This window comes from Didymella exigua (genome assembly GCF_010094145.1).
Source record: "Didymella exigua CBS 183.55 unplaced genomic scaffold M421scaffold_10, whole genome shotgun sequence".
NCBI classification, from domain to species: Eukaryota; Fungi; Ascomycota; class Dothideomycetes; order Pleosporales; family Didymellaceae; genus Didymella; species Didymella exigua.
The window spans coordinates 531,143-551,332 of NW_022984784.1; the positions used below are offsets into that span (position 1 = coordinate 531,143).

A 20,190-nucleotide genomic window follows, 5' to 3' on the forward strand; every position below is an offset into this window, starting at 1 on the left:
TGCGGTGTGGGCGGATCCACAATGACCGGCTGAGCGTGCAGATAGCCTTGTCAGTCGTGTCAGTATGGGGCTGGTGGGTGCTGCTCTCCGTTTGGAGCCATCATCACAATTTACACAGCGAGAGAGATATATTTGTTGAAACGGTATTAATATCGAAGTGATGCTGGACGCTACGCTATGTTGGCCAATGCTGCGGCCGTAAGGGCTGGCATCTTAGAAATGTAGGGTATTACCGCCAAAGACTACAGACCGCAAAGTGAGATGAACCAAATCTCGAGAACACCAGATGACATGAGGTCGTGACATGTTCAGTCGTAAGTCGTCAGCCTAAAACAAACGTATTTTTGGTATGTGATGTCGGCCGTGAGACATAACGTAAGAGCGGACGAAGAAATCGTACAACCATGCCGAACACACGATTGAGTTAAAAGAAGAGTGCCCGTGTTGAGGGCTGAGAAGAGGTGACGCTGAGTAGAGCAACACGATTATTGCGGCATCCAGAAGGACATCAAGAACTTGCTGACAAGACGGGACGAGTACCTCGTCTGGTTGTCAGACGAGATACTGACAGCTAGTCGTTGCTGCAGATAATCGGCTGCGCGATGTTAGCGACCCGATCACAGCAGCATTGATATCGTGTGAACTCACTGTTTTCTTTGACCAATTGTGCGACTTGACGCACAAAGCTCACGCTTGATGCGTCACCGAAGCCGGCCTCTTTCTCCCAATCATGATCCGCATTGAGCAGAGGGTTGTGCTTGCGGTTGTACTTCCATCTAAAGATTTGCTGGATAAAATGCGCCTGTTCGTCGATCTCTCTGTTAGCGTGGTCTGCAAGGGCTTGTGCATCTCGATTGTCGAGTCCTTCTGTCTGCGTCTTGGTAGTTTGCACAAGGTGAATCGTCTTCTGCTGATCCTCGAGCGCCATGCACATGCCAACGATGGTCATGAATGCTGCCAACCACTTGTCGCAGCCCTTGGAAGACTTGAAAACCTGCTGGAGTTTGTTCAGAAGTTTGTTCTGGATCGTCCGCTGCACTCGTGAGAAGAAGTACTTGAGTTGGCGGTTCGTCATGCGTGGCGACGCATAAGATTCGTTGCGACCATTGAACGAGTGCATACGTGAAAGCGTAGCGTACTTCGTCTCGGGTGCGATGGTGAGGGTATGGGACATGATGAAGGTGACAATGATGAGGCGATTAATGTCGCGGAACAGCTTCACCTCATCCTCGTTCTTCGGTTTGACTCTCGTCATCAATTTGAAGAGCTTCTGTTGGAAGTCGTTGTCATCTTCCATCCAGCAGAGTTCACCGAAGGCGTCCAAATGATTGTCAGCAATATCACTGACGTACTTCTCGTACTTCTTCTCTTCGTTGTAGTCGATGTGAACCATACCCAGTGGTGGACTTTGCTTTCGATGCATCATGCGCTTGTTCGACCCAGGATCTGTTCGATATTGAATTTGCTGGGTGAGTGCGTCTCCTTTGGGAACGAATTCGTAGACCTTGACTGGGATACGCGGCATTTTGTCCTGGCCACAAGTCATCATGACTGTGAGTTCTAAGCTGTTCCATTGGTAGATGTGTTGGGAGACGTATTGTGTGAGGAATTGATCTTCATGCATCTGCGAGACAAGGTGTGGGATGAAGGCTGCGGCCAAGTCGATGAGCTTGACACGCGAGCAACCCAAACCACAATCAGCGTTGGGGCGCTGGGATCGTTTCAGGCACCTCTCGCAGGTATCTCCGGGCCCACACTTGTCTCTTTGAAGCACACAATGCCAACATGCCACGATCTTACGCATGTCGTGTGCCGACTTTGCGACCCTGGGATCCAGGTGCGTACCGAGCGCGCGCCCTCCTGACTTGCCCATGGCTCTGAAAGTCGATTCTCGCCTCAATTGCTCCGGCTCGGGGGAAGCATCGAAAGATATCTCGGGAATTGGCTGGCCAGGCGACGCGCTCCCTTGCGAAAACATGGTGGCGTTCGAATGATGGGCCGGCAATGTATCAAGCATCTCAAAATCCGCCTGCTGATACGAGTGTTTGCCATCAGAGCTGCCCGAGCTGGGGATGGGCTGGTAGAACGATTGCGAGTACTGTCCGACTGATGAGGTGGACGGCGACGGCGGAACGAATTGGTTCTGATTGGGCACGATGTAGTTGTCCGTGATAAGAGCGGATGATGCATCGTAGTTGACGAATGTTGGCTGTTCCGCTGACTGCAGTGCTCCGTTGAAGCACAAGTCGACAGGGCTATGAGGGTACGATCCTTGCGACCCACGGTGCTGTTGTCGATGGGCCATATCTTGTGCAGTAAAGCCAAACATCATGTCTTGAGGAGGATTCATGGGCTCACTTGGTGAGACTAAAAAGTTCGGGTCCGTGAAGTTCTCGGTCCAGGAGTTGACAGCGTTGTTGTTGAGAAAGTGCGTGTACAGGGTAGGATCGGAGACGGGATCAAGCATGGCATGCCCTGTTCGAGGCACCCCTCCGAATCGTGGAGTCGCCTGGCCATTCCACGGATCTTGCTGCTGTTGCTGAGCGTGTGTCTGCAATTGAGTTGTGTAGTTTGGACTAAACAACGTATGTTGCGGTTGAGCTGCCATCATATACTGATGCTGCAAGCTTTGCACATTGAACTGTGACTGCAACTGCTGCTGCTGCGCCAGCGTACTGTTGAACGCATCATGAAGTGCTGATCTTGTCAGCATATACGCACTGGGACAGCTTGCCGAACATGCCTTGGTCACTGAAGAACATAGTTGAGTCGACAGCCTGGACGTTGTTATGTAAGGCCTGTGTTGACATAATGTTGGAGTCCTGTTGATAGAAGCTGCGCATGTCGGGGTTGTCAAGCATCTCGACCTCAAACGAATCGTTATCCGGTGTCCTCACGGATGTTGGCGAATTCGAAATGCTGCCATTATCCCAATAGGTCTGATCCGGTAACTGTTCTTGTGACGGTACTGGTTGCTGTGAAGGAACGCGGCTCAATGGCGGTGGCGTAGCGATGAGTGGACCAGGAGAGTAACCGCCAGGAGATAGTCCGGTGTGATTAATCATGGACTCCGTGGGTGTCTTGGAGCGATGGGCGACATTTTGGGCAAGCTCAAACGCGGACGGCTCGTAGTAAGTTCGTTGTTGTTGTGGCGGGTATGAGTACTGAGGGAAACTGGACATGGTGCGCAGAGGGCCGCTATAAGCGCCCGAGCAAGATCAGAGGACCCTCAAGCCCTACGATTCCAGCTCCTAAGTTGCCTAGCAAGATGATGCGCTAGGGCTCGTTCTTCGGCCTGGTGGACCTTAAACAGACAGAATCGCAAAGATGGACGGCTCACGGTACTTCGAAACGGGCCAGACAGGGCGAACAGCAGGAAACGATAGACGGGGCGATCCGCGACAGGGACGTATAGCATGGAGCGAGGGAGGGCGTGCAAGAAGAATCACTCCAACGCGGCTGAGAATGAAGAGTGAGAACTGCTTCGAACTGGCAATTGAGCGCATCGCACGGTGCCCCACGCCCACCGGTGAAGAAGGATGACGCCAGTGGCAGCTATTGGCTTAGCTGCAGCCCATCTGCATAGCACCCGGGTCGCACCAAACCACAATTGACGCTCGCGCTGCGCTCCACCAAGAAGTTTGACAATGAAAAATTCGAGATGCAACTTACCGTCGTCGGCCGGACCCTGCACTTGTCGACCGCGCCTCTCGCGCGGTGGTAAGGCTATGATTCGGAAACGTATCGTCGGAGCGCTAGGCGATCTCGACATCAGCCTGAGGCCTCGAGGTCGTGCCGGGCTGCGCCTCGCTCGCTAAGCGGGTTTCATCAAAAGGCGGTGTTCAAATTGCGAGTCGCACAGCTGATGAAGGATGGTGACCACCCTCGATGAGCTGGAGCCAATAGTTTGCTCCAGTGATCTGCGACAGGTTTCCCATGTCGGCCAGTGGACGCCCGCATCGTGCATGGAAGCTGTCAAGTGCCAACGCATATCTGCGAAACGTAATCGCGAGGGTGTGCGGGCATATTCACACCTTCAGTGGGCAAGGTATATGGGCGACAAGGCCGATCGTAGACGTTGCGGGGATATCGTGAAGCCGTGCTCACGACCGCAAGAATATGGAATGGGACCCCAGGTTCCAGGCTGTAGACAGCGGATGGCGGCCTTGAAGAGCTGTGCGCTGACCGCAACTTTGCAAACCCGCCTTGCTAAACGCCAGGTTCAACATGATGGACCAGAATTGTCAACGAGCAGATATTGGCGCCGACTAGCCATCAGGCAACAGCAATTCTGGTGATTGCTCTTCCAATCCTGCTGGCACCTGCGCTGTGGACGAATGGTAGTCGCTTTTTGCGTGTTTATGCCGAAAGACCAATGACAGGTGGCGCTTTGCTGTGTCATCGCTCGGACTAACGATGCACTCCACACTCGGAGTAAAGCTTCGGACTCACGACAACGCGACTTTACGGTAGCATGCAAATTCAACAGCAGAAGGCTGCTGTACCCGTTACTATCTCCCCGGTCAACTCGGATAGACTTCAGCCATGTCAAGAGAGCTCAGAAGGAATGGAAAGCCCAGAAGGTTTGTCAATAATCCGAGACCTTCGGCCAAGCTAACCAGAAACCCAGCTGTGAACCGTGCAGGCTCTCAAAGATTCGGTGCGACCACGCAACGCCTCTGTGCCGGAAATGCCAAACGCGGGGAATTCCTGATCAAGTGAGCAGATGAAGGCGCCACGATCAGAGATCATGTTGACCACGAAAGTGTTTTTACCATCCAAATCCCATGACCAAGCCGGCGGGGACTCCACGTAAGAAACCCGAGCCTCGCCGTCGAAAGCTCAGTGCACATCCCGAAAGACTTGCTCCATTAACCTTGAGTCCACCGACTCTCAGGAACGATCTTGTGAAATCGTGGCCAACACCGCCTGAGACCACCACCAGGACAGAATGTGCCAAACCGACTCAAGACCCAACACGGGGGTTCTTCCTCGGGTCGACAAGCTACGCCAGTGTGTTTGTCGAAGAGCAGCCTCTGCCCGATAGTATACATGAACAGCCGTCAGAAAGAACAAGCAGAACGCCTTCTGTCTCTGACAGAACTATACTTGGCAGCCGCCATTGTCAGATCGGTATAGGTCACTCAATCGTCACGAAGCTTCTGCCGATCTCGTTCTTCGAGAGGTCTTTCAAACTGTATTTTGAACATCAAAAAGCGTCTGCCTTGATTGGCCCGCTGGTAATATCGGCTCTGCCACAATTGAGGTTAGATCTGGCTGAACTTGCAAACACCGAGAACGATGCCGTCGCTATGTACGCCGAGATGACAAGGAATACTGCGCGACCCATGAGAGTGCCCCCTGGCCTGCGCCCTTCAGAGTTCCATGCACTTTTTACGGGGAAGAACTTACGATGGGAAACCTTAGGTCTCATACTGGCAATCGTGTGTTCCAACGCGCAATTTACATCACCACACGATCCAATCTTCACCCTTGATGATGGCACACGACTTGACAGAGACGAATTCATTGAGGACATGATACATGCATCGAATGACTGCATACATCTCTGCCAGATTCATGGAGCTGTCAACGACATCATGGTCTGGCTGATTTACACCAACATGCTCATAATCAGTAGTTTCTACGGAGACAACTGTATGTGCAAAATCTCAGACTGTCCTCCTCCGCTAATCGATAATAGACCACGGTACTTGGCGACGACTCAGTGATAGTGTATCAGCCCTGTACGCTGCGGGTATGCACTGCGAAGGAGGCTACGCAGAACGAGCAAATACAGAGCCACTCTTCCTACGCGAGGCGAGAAGACGAGTGTACTCGGCTGTCTATCGAATCGACAAAACGTTGGCGATTTTCTTCGGTCGACCCCCTATGATAGGCTGGAGATACAGTGACCGAAAGCAATTACTCGATGTCAGCGACGATGTCATCGTTTCCGAGGACCCCGAGATCGTCAACAAGGCATTGTCACGATTAGATGGGAACGGTTGGAATACAGACGGTCACATACACCCATCAACGTGCATAAGATTGCGTTGTCAGCATGCAGTGTTCAAAGAGCGGCTACTGGAACAGTCATTGTCTGGAGAGAAAGACAGCGATGTAGCCCACAACATGAGGTGAGCGAAGGAAAGAATCATAATTGAGAGGCAGGGGCTGACTTTGCTTCAGAACCATATCAGCAGAATGTACCCAGTACTGGGAAAGCCTCCCGAGCCACCTGCGTTACGAGATGTACGACGACGATTCCGCCTGGCACCAGCTTGGTGCCGGCATCACGGTGCGCCTGATATCCGCCTACCTCGAATACTTGCACACACATTTCCAAATCCAGCGGCTTCTCCAGCGACAAACACAACAAGCCCTACCTGCGCTCTTGGATGTATCTCTCAAGCTACTCTCGACCGCCCTCGTATTTACCAAGCCCCTGAATGGTGCGTACGAGACGCGACGACACTTCGCCACAGTTATTATGTTCTACTGCTTCCCTGCGGCCGGCGTCCTTGCGCTCGAGCTGCGCAAAGCCACCATCGAAGGCGTCCCACTCCCCGACACCGTCTTTCGGGCCGATGTGATACGCAACTTGTCCGTGCTCACGTCCAGCCTCGAATGGCTGATACTTCCTGGCGACGGCAATCACAAGCTGTGCACTGAGCTCAACAAGATGCTTGCGCTGGTTCTAAATGAGGTGCTCAACTATGAGCCGCCACCAACGGGCAGCAATCTGGGCAGTGGGGTGGGCCATATGGCGCCGGTGACGAGGCCGGGGTTCTTTGATATCCCTATGCTGGAAGGTATGGAGCCTATTCCGACTCAAGCGGAGGAATTTCTGACATGGTTGGATGGTGCGGCATGGAACAACACGCAGGATTTATTTTGAGAAGACGCTTGTTGTCTGGCGCAGAAGGTTCATTACGCATCATGTCTACGGGCATCCTACAGTCTGAACGTGTCAGTCAGATTGTTCCTAAACCAACGAAAGCAATTCAACTCCCTGGAAAAAGTCTCAAGTTGCTCCGCAATAGGGGTGAGTATATGCCCTTCCGTCAACCCAGCGTCGAGAAGCAGCTCGCCCGTGCCTCGTTTCTGATCTTCCTCTCTTCTGTTGTCAAGCCATCCTTCCCGCTAGGTGCCTTGGTAGTCTTCGTAGGTGTCTCGCTCGAGCTCACTGTTGCCACGGTCAGTACAGGAACGTCATCTAATGGGAAAGAAGAGCAACTAACATTTGCGATTGAAGACCGAGAGAAGATGGTTCTTGACTGTAGATGATGTGGACTTGGTGGAAGATACATCCAACTGTGCGTAAGATGGGGGTGCGGTGTATGTGGTTGTCGGTGGTGTTGATGTATGGCTCGAGTGCGATGTGTTGGAGGACATTGTGAAGACTGTTGATTGATGTCGTCGAGTAGTATCGGATGGTATAGTTCGGGTGATGAAATACGCCTGAAGAACAGTTGACTGTAACTCTTGAGCTCTCGATGCCAGATATAAAATTAATGCCCGTTGCGATGATGCTTACCACCACACCCAAATTTACCACCTTATATGCGTGTATCCTCGCCTTGCAAGAACCCTAAGGACCCATGACACCCTCACCCGCTCTTTGCTCACATGTTTGCTAAGCCACGCTTTGGAACGACTTTTCATCGTACTGCAACATTCGATGGCTGCCAACTCACCAATGATCTTCCACGCTGCCTTGCCACATTCATCTCAACTTCAGGTTCAAACATACTAGGTATTGCGAAGTTACCCTGCCGGCGATAAGGCCCCCAACGCCGACGCGACACGTTGGCAAAGCTACGAACCGAAAGGAGCCCGAGTCGGAGCACTGCCACATGCAGTCCCACAAATCACCGTGATCTCAGCAAGACTTTCTGGAGAAAGCTTAGCTAGTCAAACGTCTCGGCGAATTAACATGTCCTAAGCTTGTATTCGGACTGGTAACTACGACATTCTCAGACGCATTCTGCAAGCAGCGCTGCGGTTGGCGTAAGGATTGTCGAATTGCTATTTCGCTTCACACGCTAGCGGTGTAGCATCTACGCTCCGACATGAAAGGCACAAGGTGAGTCAGCAGCGGGTTGTGTCAGCACTTTGTTTGGCCTGATGTCGTATTTGGGGAATTAGGGGCTTTGGATTGGGTGTGAACCTGCTCATGGCATTTTACGACTACTCTCAGAGGGAATTGTATGGTTGGATTGCGGGACCTTAACGCCGGACTATGGACACTCCAGGCTGGCATTTTTTATCTTGATGCTCCGTGCTGCGTGTTGCAGCGACTTCAGTGCTCTGCTGCGCTCGGTTGTAGTGTCGACTCATGCATTATGAAAACTCGAACATGGCGTATGCAGGCGTGACTGTTGTAACCGCCATGACGGCGAATATCGCCAAAGCCGATTGTTGAGGAAGAGTCAACGTGGGACTCCAGAGTGGCTCTAGGAAAGCGATAGATGACAAAGCTGGAAGTTCTCTCTTGCATCGGTGTGTGCATCATTCTTATCCCTGGTCGTCTTTCTTTCCTTGACCCTCAATTTCTTCAGCTTTTGAAAGTATGCGATGTACAATGTCTCGCTGAACGCGAGAAATTTCTGGCGTTGTAGCTGGTGGGTGGATCGCAGCAATATCATCCTCAAAAAGAATCCAACGGCAACACCAACCGAGCCAATGCCAAGAAGTGCTTCACGATTCTTCCACCATCTGCAGGAGTATACCACAACATCGTTCTTCATGTATGACGGTGTTCTTACTTACTCCATCTACCGCATAACTTTACATTGACGATAATGAGAGTTGATCATGGTGGTTTCCCGCACGCGACCGCCAAGTGGCTGATGTGGCTAGGTGGTCTGTGAACGCGTTAAAAGCTGGCAGCCGACGTCATTTGCGTGACGATCACGCCTCACGAAACGGCACGACGGCACTTGACGGTCTTAATGGAGCGAATAACGTGCCGTACGTGGGGTGCAATTGGCCGTTTCGGGCTTTGAGATTCTGACAGTACGTCAATTGTAAACAGCTCCTGCAGCTGGAGACGAGGAGTCTCCCAGCTCCTACGGGTCCGACCTGCGTTCAACATTGCGACCTGCTTCCATCCTTGTTTCTTGCGTCCAGGTTTATGAAGACACGGTTAACGACATCATGACTTCCTATCTCATGAGCAATTGACCGCTGCACGACTCCTTCACGACCATTCCTCGGGACACATTCCGTACCATATACTAGCACACCCCACCCACCCATAAAACCTCCCCATGTCTGGTGTCGACGACATCGAAGGCGCGCGCAGGTCGCACAAGTCGCCATACACCGCTCGCAATCCCATACCGACTGTCCAGAGATACCGCGAGGAGAAGCAGCGACGGCAGGACGACTACGGGCACCCGAACGCAGACGAAGACTATGCAGACGAGCGAAGCAGGCGCGAGCGCATCGGCGACGCATACGACGCCTTCACATACGGTACCGACGCACACATTGAGGGTGACCAGCCCTACAATGCAGAGAACAAGAACCTAGAGCGAGAGAGGGAACTGGCGCCAGATCATGCAGGCCGTACTGTGACAGCGAATAGCAGGCAGCTGCCGCAAGATGCAGATTCCGAGCAGGGAGCTGAAGACACCACAGAGGGCGTGTTGACAGAGCAGAACCCTAAGAAGGCGCGCAAGCACATGAAGAAGTTCAGTGCAGATGGCACAGAACGAGAAGTCACGGATCCAGTGACGCATCTGCCAGTCGTTATCCACGATTTCACCGACAAGGATCTGAAAAGCACCGCAGAGAACGATCCGCCAGTAGGGATAGAGCCAAAGACCAGGACTGGCACTGGCGGTATCGAGAAGACAGACGACATGCTCAAGGAAGATCAACGGGACTCCCAGAACTCGCACAAAGCCATGCAGATTCTGTTCCCACCGCCCGAATTTGATAACACACGGCAGGAAATTACAACAGTCTACAGAAGGGCCGTCGAAGTTGGGCTGGGGCTTATTGCTGCTGGACTGCTTGGTGTACGGGCCCTGTTCTGGTTCACGCGCAACTCCTCAGGCTGGGTCAAACAATTCTTCCACCTGATCGAGCTCACCCTGTCTGCTAGTATTGCGGTAGGCACCATCCTCTTCATGAGGCAATGGACAGATAACAAGATCAAGAATGTCTGGGACGTCGAGGTCTGGAATGCAGAACGTCAAAAGGGCAAGCAGCTTGCTAAGACCGAGTTCGCCGAAAGCACACAGTGGCTCAACTCGCTGATGGCTTCAATCTGGCCCTTGATCAACCCTGATCTGTTCGCCAGTATCTCGGATACACTTGAAGACGTAATGCAAGCATCCTTACCGAGCATGGTGCGCATGGTTGCAGTCGAAGATCTTGGACAGGGCAGTGAAGCCATTCGTCTGCTCGGTGTAAGGTGGCTGCCAACGGGCGCAGCTGCAAGGTCCGTAGATGCCGATGGCAAGCTGCAGAGCGCCGACGAAGAGAAAGGAGACAGGACTGTCGCCGACAACGGCGAAAGCGGAGGGGACGAGCCTTCAGACAGTATGGAAGCCGAAGAAGGCGATTTCGTCAACATGGAAATAGCGTTCGCATACCGCCCGAAAGGTGGACACGGCGTCAAGTCAAGGGCGAACCATGCTCATCTTTATCTTGCCTTCTACCTGCCTGGCAAGATCAAGCTCCGTAAGTCGACCAGATCCAATCCTCTCATCAGACACTGCTGATATGTTGTAGCTATCTGGGTTGAGCTTTCTGGTATCGTAGGCGTTGTCCGCGTCCGATTACAGCTTTGCCCTGATCCACCCTTCTTCTCCGTCTGCACCATGTCCTTCCTCGGCCAGCCGAAGGTCAATCTCTCCTGTGTGCCTCTCATCAAGAGCGGTCCCAATCTGATGGATGTTCCACTCATCTCAGGTTTCGTCCAGTCCTCCATGGATGCAGCGCTCGCCGAATATGTAGCACCGAAATCGCTCACGCTCAATCTGAAGGACATGATGATGGGCGATGACTTCAAGAAGGATACAGTCGCACAAGGCATACTTGTAGTACGAGTACATCATGCATTCGACTTCAAGGAGGGTGATGCAGGGCTAGGTCCTCTCAAGAAGGGTTCCGCGGACCCCTACGTCACAGTTGGTTGGGCCAAGTTTGGCAAGCCAGTGTGGTCCACTCGTGTCCTACAGAAGAACATGGAGCCGTACTGGAACGAGGAGTGCTACGTTCTGGTCACTCCAGACGAGCTAAACGTCGACGAGCGCTTAAGACTGCAGCTTTGGGATTCCGACCGGACGACTGCTGACGATGACCTCGGTCGCATCGAGCTAGACCTAAAACAGATTATGAAGGGTCCCGAGACAAACGGTAAGATGCAAGACCGTGAGGATGGCTTTAGGGCTCTCAAGGCAGGCGAAGGCATGCCTGGCAAGCTTTCCTGGAGCGTTGGCTACTACTCCAAGACTAGAATCACGGACGACCAGCTTAAAACGCAGCAAGAAGACCCTGACATCAACACTATTGATCAGCTCAAGAAGGAATCGTACGCGGAAGCAGAGAAAAAACTGCGTGAGGCCAGCGTAGATCATAGACCTGAAGTTGAGCAGCAGAAGAAGGAAGAATTCCAGGCGCGCCAAGACCAGCTCATCATTGCATCGCCACCGGCAGGAGACTACCCATCCGGCATCCTCAGTGTGCAGATCCACCAAATCACAGGACTGGAACTGGAGATACTGAACAAGAAACGGGGCGATAAGAATGCCGCAGCCTCTGATGAAGAGGAAGAGGGAGACCGCCTGCCTTCATCGTACTGTACCATCATCCTCAACCACAAGAAGGTATTCAAGACCCGCACCAAGCCAAAGAACTCGAAGCCGTTCTTCAACGCTGGATGTGAGCGCTTCATCCGGGATGTTCGCAACACAGAAGTTCACATTGCAGTCCGAGACGCTCGTGTACACGAAGACGATGCACTGCTTGGCATTGTCTACCTACCTCTGGAGAAGGTATTGAAGGAGCGTAGTCAAGTCAATGGTATCTACCCGCTGGCTGGTGGTGTAGGCTACGGGCGGGCTCGCATCTCTACGGTCTTCCGCAGCTTGCAGGTCCAATTGCCACGAGAGATGCTGGGCTGGGAATACGGCACCTTAGACATCAAGCCAGTCGTCAAGGCTATCGATGTGCCGTTGGATCTGGTGCCTCTAAGATTGAAGATCACCACCAGCCTCGGTAAGGGCAAACTTCATTCAAGAGGACGTAATGGTAAGGTCAAGCAGCACGAAGAAGGCGGAACCATGTGGACTTCACGGCGAGACAAACCCATCCGCCTGCCGGTGAAGGCCCGTTATGCATCACCACTTGTTGTCGAGTTCCGGCAAGACGCCACTTTGCGCGATCACAGCCCGGCTTTCTGCATCCTGTGGCTCAAAGACATAGTTGACAACGAAGAGCAAACCATCTGCCTCGATGTCTGGAAGGGTGATCTCAACCGTGCCAAGCACAACGTGCTCGACAGCTACGGCGAGAAACTAGGCCAAATCGAGATGACACTAACCTTCTGGTCCGGCCTCTCAGGCTACCACGAAGACTACGCCAATGGCAATAAGCATCTCCTCAATGTTATGGAGGTTCTCGAGGTCTGCAACAACCAGGAGTACTCCGACTGGGACGAGACCAACGACTCTGGCGCTCCCAACATCCAAAGCTCAAACAGCGACTCCGACTCCTCGTCCTCATCATCGGAGTCCGAGGATGATGATAAACCTACAATGGAGAAGATCGCTCCAAATTTCCTGCAGAAGCACAAGAAGACAGATAGCAAGCTCAGCGATGATGGGAAGAGAGGTACTCTCGACCAGATCAGGGACTACAAAGAGCACAACAAGCAATTGCACCGCAAGAATCGCGGCTTGATGCAATGGAAGGGCCCAAGAACGCTGGCATGGATGAAGCACACGGCAGATCGCGGGAAGAACAAGGTCAAAGAGATGGTGCATCATAAAGAGAGGGGTGAAGGTGGAGGTATTGAGACTGAGGCTTGAGTCGAATATTGCGAAAAGCTTAGCGCGTGCGTTGGGGCGTTGTAGGTACCAATATGACTTTTTTGCTATTACTTCTCTGGCCGCTGTTTGCTAGTAATTGACCCTGAAGATGGTCAGAGTATTGTTGCAGAACAGTGCAACAGTGACGACAGCGGCACTTTCTGAGCTTACGCTTGTTAATCAAACCAAGCTATAAAATTCACTTGGCTAAATCTTAGTTGGCTGACTGTCTACAGGCCGAATTTTGATAGCGGTGTTGTGGCTGGTGGCATCTATGGCTCGCGGTGAGGGAAAAAATGGTTCGCAGACCCTCTACCAGCCTTCGATACCTATAATATTCCTCACAACATAAATGAGAGTGCACTGTTTGTGTATACAATTTCTCTTCAGAAACACATACTCAGCTTCAAACTCGAGTCAAATAACCTTCAAAAACAGAATTCCAAAATTCACCCGATGCCCTCAGAATGGCTGTCCGCTTCCAGCTCCCCAAGACGACAAATTACAGCACCAAATTCCTCTCATGTAAACGGGCCTCTTCACCTTACCCCATTTGTGAGCATTACCAAAAAGGTAAATCGACTACCTTCAAGCCCAAGCATGGTTTTAGCATGGAGGCCTACTTGAAGATCGTGAAGAAAGTCTTCAAACACCATGCACACAAGAGCAAAACGGACTTCAATACCTCCAACTCTACAACTACAGACGAAATGGAAGAGAAGTGGCAAGCCGCTCGCCGCAACGCTTCGGATTTTGGATCCCGCCCCCGCTGCAACGGCACCCCCGTGTGCCTCTTCACATACTCACCTGCCACCCTCGACGAGATTAAGAGGAAGAACGCTCATATGCAAGAACTCGATGAAAGAGCGTACTGGGCAGATGATGAGAAGGACATATGCAGAGCTGCTTGCACACATGTATCCCCTAGAAGAGAGGATGGTGCGCAGGACGAGCCTGTTCACGAAGACGTAAGAAGTCTCGGACACATCTTGGCTTGGATGCATAGCCAGGGAATTAATGCTGCGGGATTCCCAACGACGGATAGGGAGAAGAGAGCATGTTTGGAGGGGAGATGCAGGTGTTTGGGGCCGATGATGAGAGATGTTTAGGTGTGGATGGGCTGAAACCCCCCCGGCTGTGCTTTCGTGGCGTCTTCTAGCTTTCGGCGTCCTTGATTCTCGTAGATTTGCTAGACCCAAGCGAGAGCAGAGTGTGTCGAATAGCTCCTGGCTTAGACGTCGTTCACATCGATTCACTTCAGATTGAGACACTGTGACATGTGTTGTTATATCCCTTGATAGGCATTGTGGGATTGAAATACTTCTCAATTTCACCATACTCACACAGTGTTTGACGCTGTTGCCTACTCTTCCTTATCTTACACGTAAAGCTTCTCTCACAAAACACACATGATTCTCTTACCATCTATAGCAATGCTCATAGCCCGCCATGATGGCCACAATGAGATTCCGTCTGTTCTAATCAATAACACAGACACGGCTGAGTTTACATATCCTATAGGTAGCTTCAGTACTACTGATCCAGCGTTGTCTGTCAACTCAGTAATCCTGGGCAACACAAACATACCCTCATATGTAACGGCAACTGCGACCTCGCTAGCACCAAGCAGCGTTTGGAGCCACGCCCCGTACTTGAACGTAACTTCCACAGAATCTTTCAGGTCTGCTTCAGGTATGCTTGTGACCTCGCCTGCCTTCGCAATCACTCCTTCAGCGATGAGTGCGTGGGATACACTCTGGTCACTCCACTGCCCATCATCAAGCTTAGCGAACAACAACGCCACGGTGAACTCAACAACCACGGTAGCTTCCAACCCGGGCATATATTCATCGACCGCGACTGCGACGCCCGTCATACTTTACCTGACGACTCAAACAACTCAGTCATCTGCGCACTTATCAACATCCCTTGCCATCGCTCCTATCATTACCATGTCTGCAGTAACACTGTCTAGCATGCAGAACGCATTTTTCGACCCTATCGTGTTCGACCCAGGTCGTCTTTCCAGCCCCGGTGCGCAGACTTCAACTATCCGCATCATCATCACAGCGAGTATGCCAAAGCCGACGCCGACGACAACTGTGGTGGAGGAGTCGACGATCACGAGGCAGGTTACAAGTACCTTGACCAAGATCGTCAAGCCTCCTTCGTCATTCGTGCCGTCTGCCTCCCCGCCTCCGTCCGTAAGTCCTTCGTCAGCGCCGAGACCGAGCATACTCCTTGGCTTACCGAGTGCACAGCAGTCCGATGGTCGTGTCGTACATACTAGTGTCATTCCTGAAGACCCAAGGTGTCCATACCCGTTCCCCGGGGTGTACTGTGGCGAGCCAAAAACGACGCTCATCACGGAGACAAAGACCGGGGAGGCATCTACGACAAGTACGTCGACGAGCGCCGTTGGAGAGGATGAGTCAAAGGAGTCTGGGTGGTGCCCTTATCCTGGGATGAAATGCTGATGTTCTCACTGACACTGCGATAGGACGAGGCTGACAGTGACGAAGACGTTGGTGCTGGTACTTGTCGCGGACGTCATCGCGCGGGCCACAGGAGTAGCAGGTCTGTAACATTCGAATGAAGTGGGGAAGGAGATAGCCAGGCACAATGCGGCTCTTATCCAGCTTCTCTAGATCCGAGTCCGTGGACCCAACCTGCAGCATATCTGTGCCCGCCGCCTTCATGACCCTGATCCAGCCATCCAGGCGCTCAAACGCATCCTTGCACTCATCCGAGCCCTCCGGCCAACCCTCGAAGTTCGCAAAAGGCTGCAGCATCATGATGCCTAGACTGTGTTTGTGGCATTCCTTCTTGATCCTGCTGGCGACTTTCTTTAGTTCAGCGTAGTTGTTGGGCTGGATTTCGTGGCCTAGGAGCGTTTGGCCGTACGAGAGGATGTCAGAGAAGGAGAGCTCGACGGCGGAGAAACCAGCTTTTGAGATGGCGTCGAGGCGGTCCAGGAGAGGTGGCGGCGCGTTTGGAGAGCCAAGGGAGCAGGTTGCATAGCTGATTGGGATTGTGCAGAGGGATGCAAGGTCGAGGCCGCCCATCGTAATGATTGCTGGATTCTGGCGTTGCAGAGTCCTTGAAACGAGTGAGTATATCAGCCGTTTCGAGGAAAGAGCTCGGAAGAAAGGGTTGAGGTTCTTGTAAGAAATCGAGTGCGTGGAATTGCTGTTCATTGAGATAAATTGAATCTCTGGTGTGTAGCCATGACGTCGATGGTGGAGTAGGTCCTATGACCGCATACAATTGCATGTTAGTAGGCGCCTCGAACAGTAAGTTTGGAGTTAGGTGAACAGAAGATGAATCGACATCTCGAGCAGTAATACTATCTTCTCATCCTGTGGTCGACCTTACGTCCCTTTTAAGAGGATAGTGGTAAGGGGTGGCGGAAGTGCCTTCTGGCTCCGTTCAGCCTTGCAGGTGCAGATGACGATGTACGGTGTCGTGAAAAGATTTTCGTGTACCTAAGTGCTGGAAATTAATGAGGCATTGCCAAAGGGCGCCCCTTGGACTGGATGCGCGAGGCTGGTGACTTATCGAGCTCTGGGTCCAGACGCGTCAAGAATCGCTCCGTGCCTCCGCCTCAGTTGCAGGAGATCGACGGCGGTGAGAGAGGCTTGAGCTGATCACAATAGACTAGGAGATCGGGCGGCGAGCTAGATCACCCCACTAAGGCAGAAGAGGCCTTAGTAATTGTATCAAATCAGTAAGCTGTAATATCTGAATTCGATGATTTGTTTCCAGTGCCTGTAGGTCAAAGTACTGTAGGAAGCTAGTTGGACTGTCAGTTTGTGATTATTGCAAATCTCTAGAATAGTCTGTACAGGAAAGAGTTGTCAACATCTCTCTAGCGTCTGATAGCAGATTCTCTGTATTCTCACCTGTTCTAACGAACTGCGTTGTAGACTGCACTAATTCTATTAATACCTCTTACTAGCATTCTAAGTAGCTACCTCCTGTCCGACTCCTTGATAGCCTATAGACATTAATATCGAAATTTCAGAAGCGTAGATCACGTGTGGTAAGTAGCTGATAGTGCTGATGCTGATTGGAAAAAGAGATAGACAAGATAAAGCTCTTTAGCTCTATTTGCATTTAAATGTCACATTCAACTTTTTACGAAGGACGTTACAAAGTTAATGTGCAGCGACTTTTGGTGTTGCATAGCTTTAGTGGGGTGACAGCCCTCGGTTCCCGATCCTTCTGTCTAGCGCCGACTCCGGACAATCACTCATAGACGCGTGAGTCTTCACTGCCCCACAAACGACGTCAAGGTAGGCTGGGCTGTAGATAAAAGTTTATCCCCCAGCAATTGATTCTTCTCTACACTCACAAGAGTTCTTCCACAGTACAGATCTAGAGCAGCTATGTCTGTAAGTATCCACAATAACTTCACTGCCCCGCCACTACCCCACCAGTTTGCCTTTCTAACGAAGTTATGTAGTTCTACATCGAGAACAAGTCAGTCGGCGATGCCGCCAACTCTGAGGATTGGCGCATTCGCGGTTACAACCCCCTCACACCCCCAGATCTCCTCCAGAGCGAGATCCCCCAAACGCAAAAGTCGAGAGAAACCGTCCTAAAGGGCCGCAATGAGACAGTCGAGGTCGTTCAAGGCCGTGACAAAAACGGCAGGCTTCTCGTTGTCATCGGACCCTGCTCGATCCACGACCCCAAAGCTGCCCTCGAATACTGCGACCGCCTCATAAAGCTGAAGGAGAAGCACCAGGATGACCTCCTCATCGTCATGCGCTCCTACCTCGAGAAACCACGTACGACGGTTGGATGGAAGGGTCTAATCAATGACCCAGACATCGACAACACCTTCAAGATCAATAAGGGCCTGCGCGTTTCAAGACAGCTCTTTGTTGACTTGACTGAGAAGGGCATGCCTCTGGCCAGCGAGATGCTGGATACAATCTCTCCCCAGTTCTTGGCCGATCTGCTCAGTGTCGGTGCCATTGGCGCCAGGACGACCGAGTCCCAGCTTCATCGTGAGCTTGCCTCTGGCCTGTCCTTCCCTGTGGGCTTTAAGAACGGTACAGATGGAACCCTTGGTGTCGCTGTCGACGCCATTGGCTCTGTCAAGCACCCTCACCACTTCCTCTCAGTCACCAAGCCTGGTGTTGTCGCCATTGTCGGCACCGTCGGTAACGATGACTGCTTCGTCATTCTACGTGGCGGAAAGAAGGGCACAAATTACGATGAAGTCAGCATCAAGGAGGCGCGCGCAGATCTCGAGAAGAAGGGCCTCAACGCGCGGTTGATGATCGACTGCAGTCACGGCAACTCTGAGAAGGATCACAAGAACCAACCCAAGGTTGCGCACGTTCTTGCCGAGCAGATCGCCAAGGGCGAGACAGGCATTATGGGTGTTATGATTGAAAGTAACATCAATGAGGGTGAGTCTGCACATGAAATTTGACTGTGCCGCATGCTAACGCAATTGCAGGTAATCAGAAGGTCCCAAAGGAGGGCAAGGAGGGTCTGCAGTACGGCATTTCCATCACAGACGCCTGTATTAACTGGGAAGATACCGAGAAGGTGCTCGAGGAGCTTGCAACGGCCGTCGCAAAGAGGAGATCGCTTCGCAATGGCGCTTAGAGCCTTCCATCTCCTTTCGCGATTCCCCACGTTTGAGACAGGGCATAGGGACAGCACGGCGTTACCGGCGTGCAAGTGCGATATTGACGATCACATACCACACGTGCCAGGATGCATGAATGAAAAGTTTTCTCTAGATCTGCTCAATCCTGCCCGCGATCACTGGCCGGCTTACTGGTGCAACTGCGCGCATCACGGGGTGGTGCGGCTCAAGGAACTTGATCAGGGAACCACAACCGGCGCACACGTGGTAGCCTCGCAAATCTCTCCAATTGATACGGAAGCTCCAGCCTTCTGGACTCATCATTTTAGATTCAATCCGCTGTGTAGCCTCGCGTCGAGTAAGGCTGGGCATGCCGTTGTCGCGCACACTTCGGTTCCTCCGAAAGCCAGAAATGCCCCCATGTTCTGTACTTTCTCCCGCATTCTCAATCAGTGCATGAAACAAACGTCACTGACCTCTCTTAGGCAAAGCTCTCGCAACCGCCGTCTTGCATATCTCGAAACTCTCGGACAACTCTACATTTGGATAATGCCATGGGTCTGACAAGTACACTATCTCATCACACACGAGCATGTCTTTGTCGTGTCCTTAGCGAGCCGACTTATATGACATGCTCTGTGCTGCGCTCGTTTGTTATCTGCGCTCGTTTGTTATCTGCGGTTCAGGAAGCCTTGCGAGCAGATATGCAAAGGTGGGTAATCGACGTGCTGTGATATGTTCAAAGAAGGTGCCGCCATCGTTTTTGCAAGTGCAAGCGCGCTCCTGCCATGGGTGTGGCTTGAATATCATGAGGTTGGCTGTTGTTACAAGTCGCGGGCAGGGCAAGGCTGGGAAGTTACGTTCAATGGGTGAGTCCCTGCATGCAAACGTTCCATACGCTCACCAATCGACCATCGACTCATTTACAAGCGCAGTATCTACACTTGATCTCAAGCGGCTACTCAGTCCAAAATTTCCCTGGCGAACTGAGCTTCGTCTCGCTAAGTATTGATTCACACATCGGCTAATGGTGTCTCACAGGCAGATATTAATGTTCACTGATCAAGCTTGATCACCCTGCCGTGTTTTACCTTGGTCCAGCCTCATGATGCCATTTATCTCGGCCATGACCAACTATTGCTTGGGATCTTAGATTGTCATCTGCTCGCAATCCCTTCCAGCATACACTACACCTTTCTCACTTGCGTGAGAAGATCCACTCCTGTCATATGGGCGTTTCTATTGTTAATGCGGTGCAAAGGGTGGTCATTCGCCTTGCATATCAGCCCTAATGTAGGTTGACAAGAACGCCTTTGCGGCCATGTTGGTCGGGATGTGACCCAAATTATCCTGGAAGATGGAGCTGCAGCCCCACAGCGGTCAAGGCGAAGGATACAGTTCTGAAGAAGCTCCGGTCGTGCATGACCAATGCGACTCCGTCTGTGGGTGGTAATCCACCTGTATGGTATGGTATGCTGAGCGCCCCGAGACTGTTGACACCAATACCCTTGCACTCCGGGCCTCTGCCCGCCA

General features: G+C 52.0%; 9 protein-coding genes across 9 annotated transcripts; 6 read left to right on the forward strand and 3 right to left on the reverse strand.

Moving 5' to 3' along the window:
• Positions 1-130: 130 nt before the first annotated feature.
• Positions 131-3,605, reverse strand: M421DRAFT_419504 (uncharacterized protein). Its single transcript, XM_033592138.1, has 3 exons — positions 2,744-3,605; positions 649-2,697; positions 131-595 (listed from the first exon to the last, which is right to left on the reverse strand). The coding sequence occupies exons 1-3, from the start codon at positions 3,180-3,182 to the stop codon at positions 486-488; spliced, it is 2,598 nt and encodes an 865-aa protein (XP_033449965.1). The 5' UTR covers positions 3,183-3,605; the 3' UTR covers positions 131-485.
• Positions 3,606-4,329: 724 nt separating this feature from the next.
• Positions 4,330-7,327, forward strand: M421DRAFT_419505 (uncharacterized protein). The gene is made up of 5 exons (XM_033592139.1): positions 4,330-4,583; positions 4,631-5,658; positions 5,705-6,140; positions 6,193-7,200; positions 7,259-7,327. Exons 2-4 carry the CDS (start codon positions 4,788-4,790, stop codon positions 6,899-6,901), a joined length of 2,016 nt encoding a protein of 671 aa, XP_033449966.1. The 5' UTR covers positions 4,330-4,583; positions 4,631-4,787; the 3' UTR covers positions 6,902-7,200; positions 7,259-7,327.
• Positions 4,470-5,075, forward strand: M421DRAFT_419506 (uncharacterized protein). The gene is made up of 3 exons (XM_033592140.1): positions 4,470-4,583; positions 4,631-4,718; positions 4,767-5,075. Exons 1-3 carry the CDS (start codon positions 4,475-4,477, stop codon positions 4,789-4,791), a joined length of 222 nt encoding a protein of 73 aa, XP_033449967.1. The 5' UTR covers positions 4,470-4,474; the 3' UTR covers positions 4,792-5,075.
• Positions 6,985-7,515, reverse strand: M421DRAFT_127177 (uncharacterized protein). The gene is made up of 2 exons (XM_033587347.1): positions 7,245-7,515; positions 6,985-7,189 (listed from the first exon to the last, which is right to left on the reverse strand). The coding sequence occupies exons 1-2, from the start codon at positions 7,396-7,398 to the stop codon at positions 7,068-7,070; spliced, it is 276 nt and encodes a 91-aa protein (XP_033449968.1). The 5' UTR covers positions 7,399-7,515; the 3' UTR covers positions 6,985-7,067.
• A 1,760-nt stretch (positions 7,516-9,275) lies between these two features.
• M421DRAFT_59864 (meiotically up-regulated gene 190 protein) lies at positions 9,276-13,049 on the forward strand (the record flags this gene model as incomplete). The annotated part of the gene is made up of 2 exons (XM_033595722.1): positions 9,276-10,698; positions 10,750-13,049. The coding sequence occupies 2 exons, from the start codon at positions 9,276-9,278 to the stop codon at positions 13,047-13,049; spliced, it is 3,723 nt and encodes a 1,240-aa protein (XP_033449969.1).
• A 389-nt stretch (positions 13,050-13,438) lies between these two features.
• On the forward strand, positions 13,439-14,171 carry M421DRAFT_389466 (uncharacterized protein). The gene has a single exon (XM_033589967.1). The coding sequence runs from the start codon at positions 13,517-13,519 to the stop codon at positions 14,156-14,158; it is 642 nt and encodes a 213-aa protein (XP_033449970.1). The 5' UTR covers positions 13,439-13,516; the 3' UTR covers positions 14,159-14,171.
• A 1,529-nt stretch (positions 14,172-15,700) lies between these two features.
• On the reverse strand, positions 15,701-16,093 carry M421DRAFT_23767 (uncharacterized protein; the record flags this gene model as incomplete). Its single annotated transcript, XM_033588459.1, has 1 exon — positions 15,701-16,093. A coding segment is annotated over one exon (393 nt), but the record flags the coding sequence as incomplete, so codon positions are not given.
• Positions 16,094-17,437: 1,344 nt separating this feature from the next.
• M421DRAFT_91540 (phospho-2-dehydro-3-deoxyheptonate aldolase) lies at positions 17,438-18,674 on the forward strand (the record flags this gene model as incomplete). Its single annotated transcript, XM_033597956.1, has 3 exons — positions 17,438-17,443; positions 17,515-18,472; positions 18,523-18,674. 3 exons carry the CDS (start codon positions 17,438-17,440, stop codon positions 18,672-18,674), a joined length of 1,116 nt encoding a protein of 371 aa, XP_033449972.1.
• Positions 18,675-19,142: 468 nt separating this feature from the next.
• Positions 19,143-19,873, forward strand: M421DRAFT_127262 (uncharacterized protein). Its single transcript, XM_033587348.1, has one exon. It carries the CDS (start codon positions 19,289-19,291, stop codon positions 19,667-19,669), a length of 381 nt encoding a protein of 126 aa, XP_033449973.1. The 5' UTR covers positions 19,143-19,288; the 3' UTR covers positions 19,670-19,873.
• The last annotated feature ends 317 nt before the right edge of the window (positions 19,874-20,190 follow it).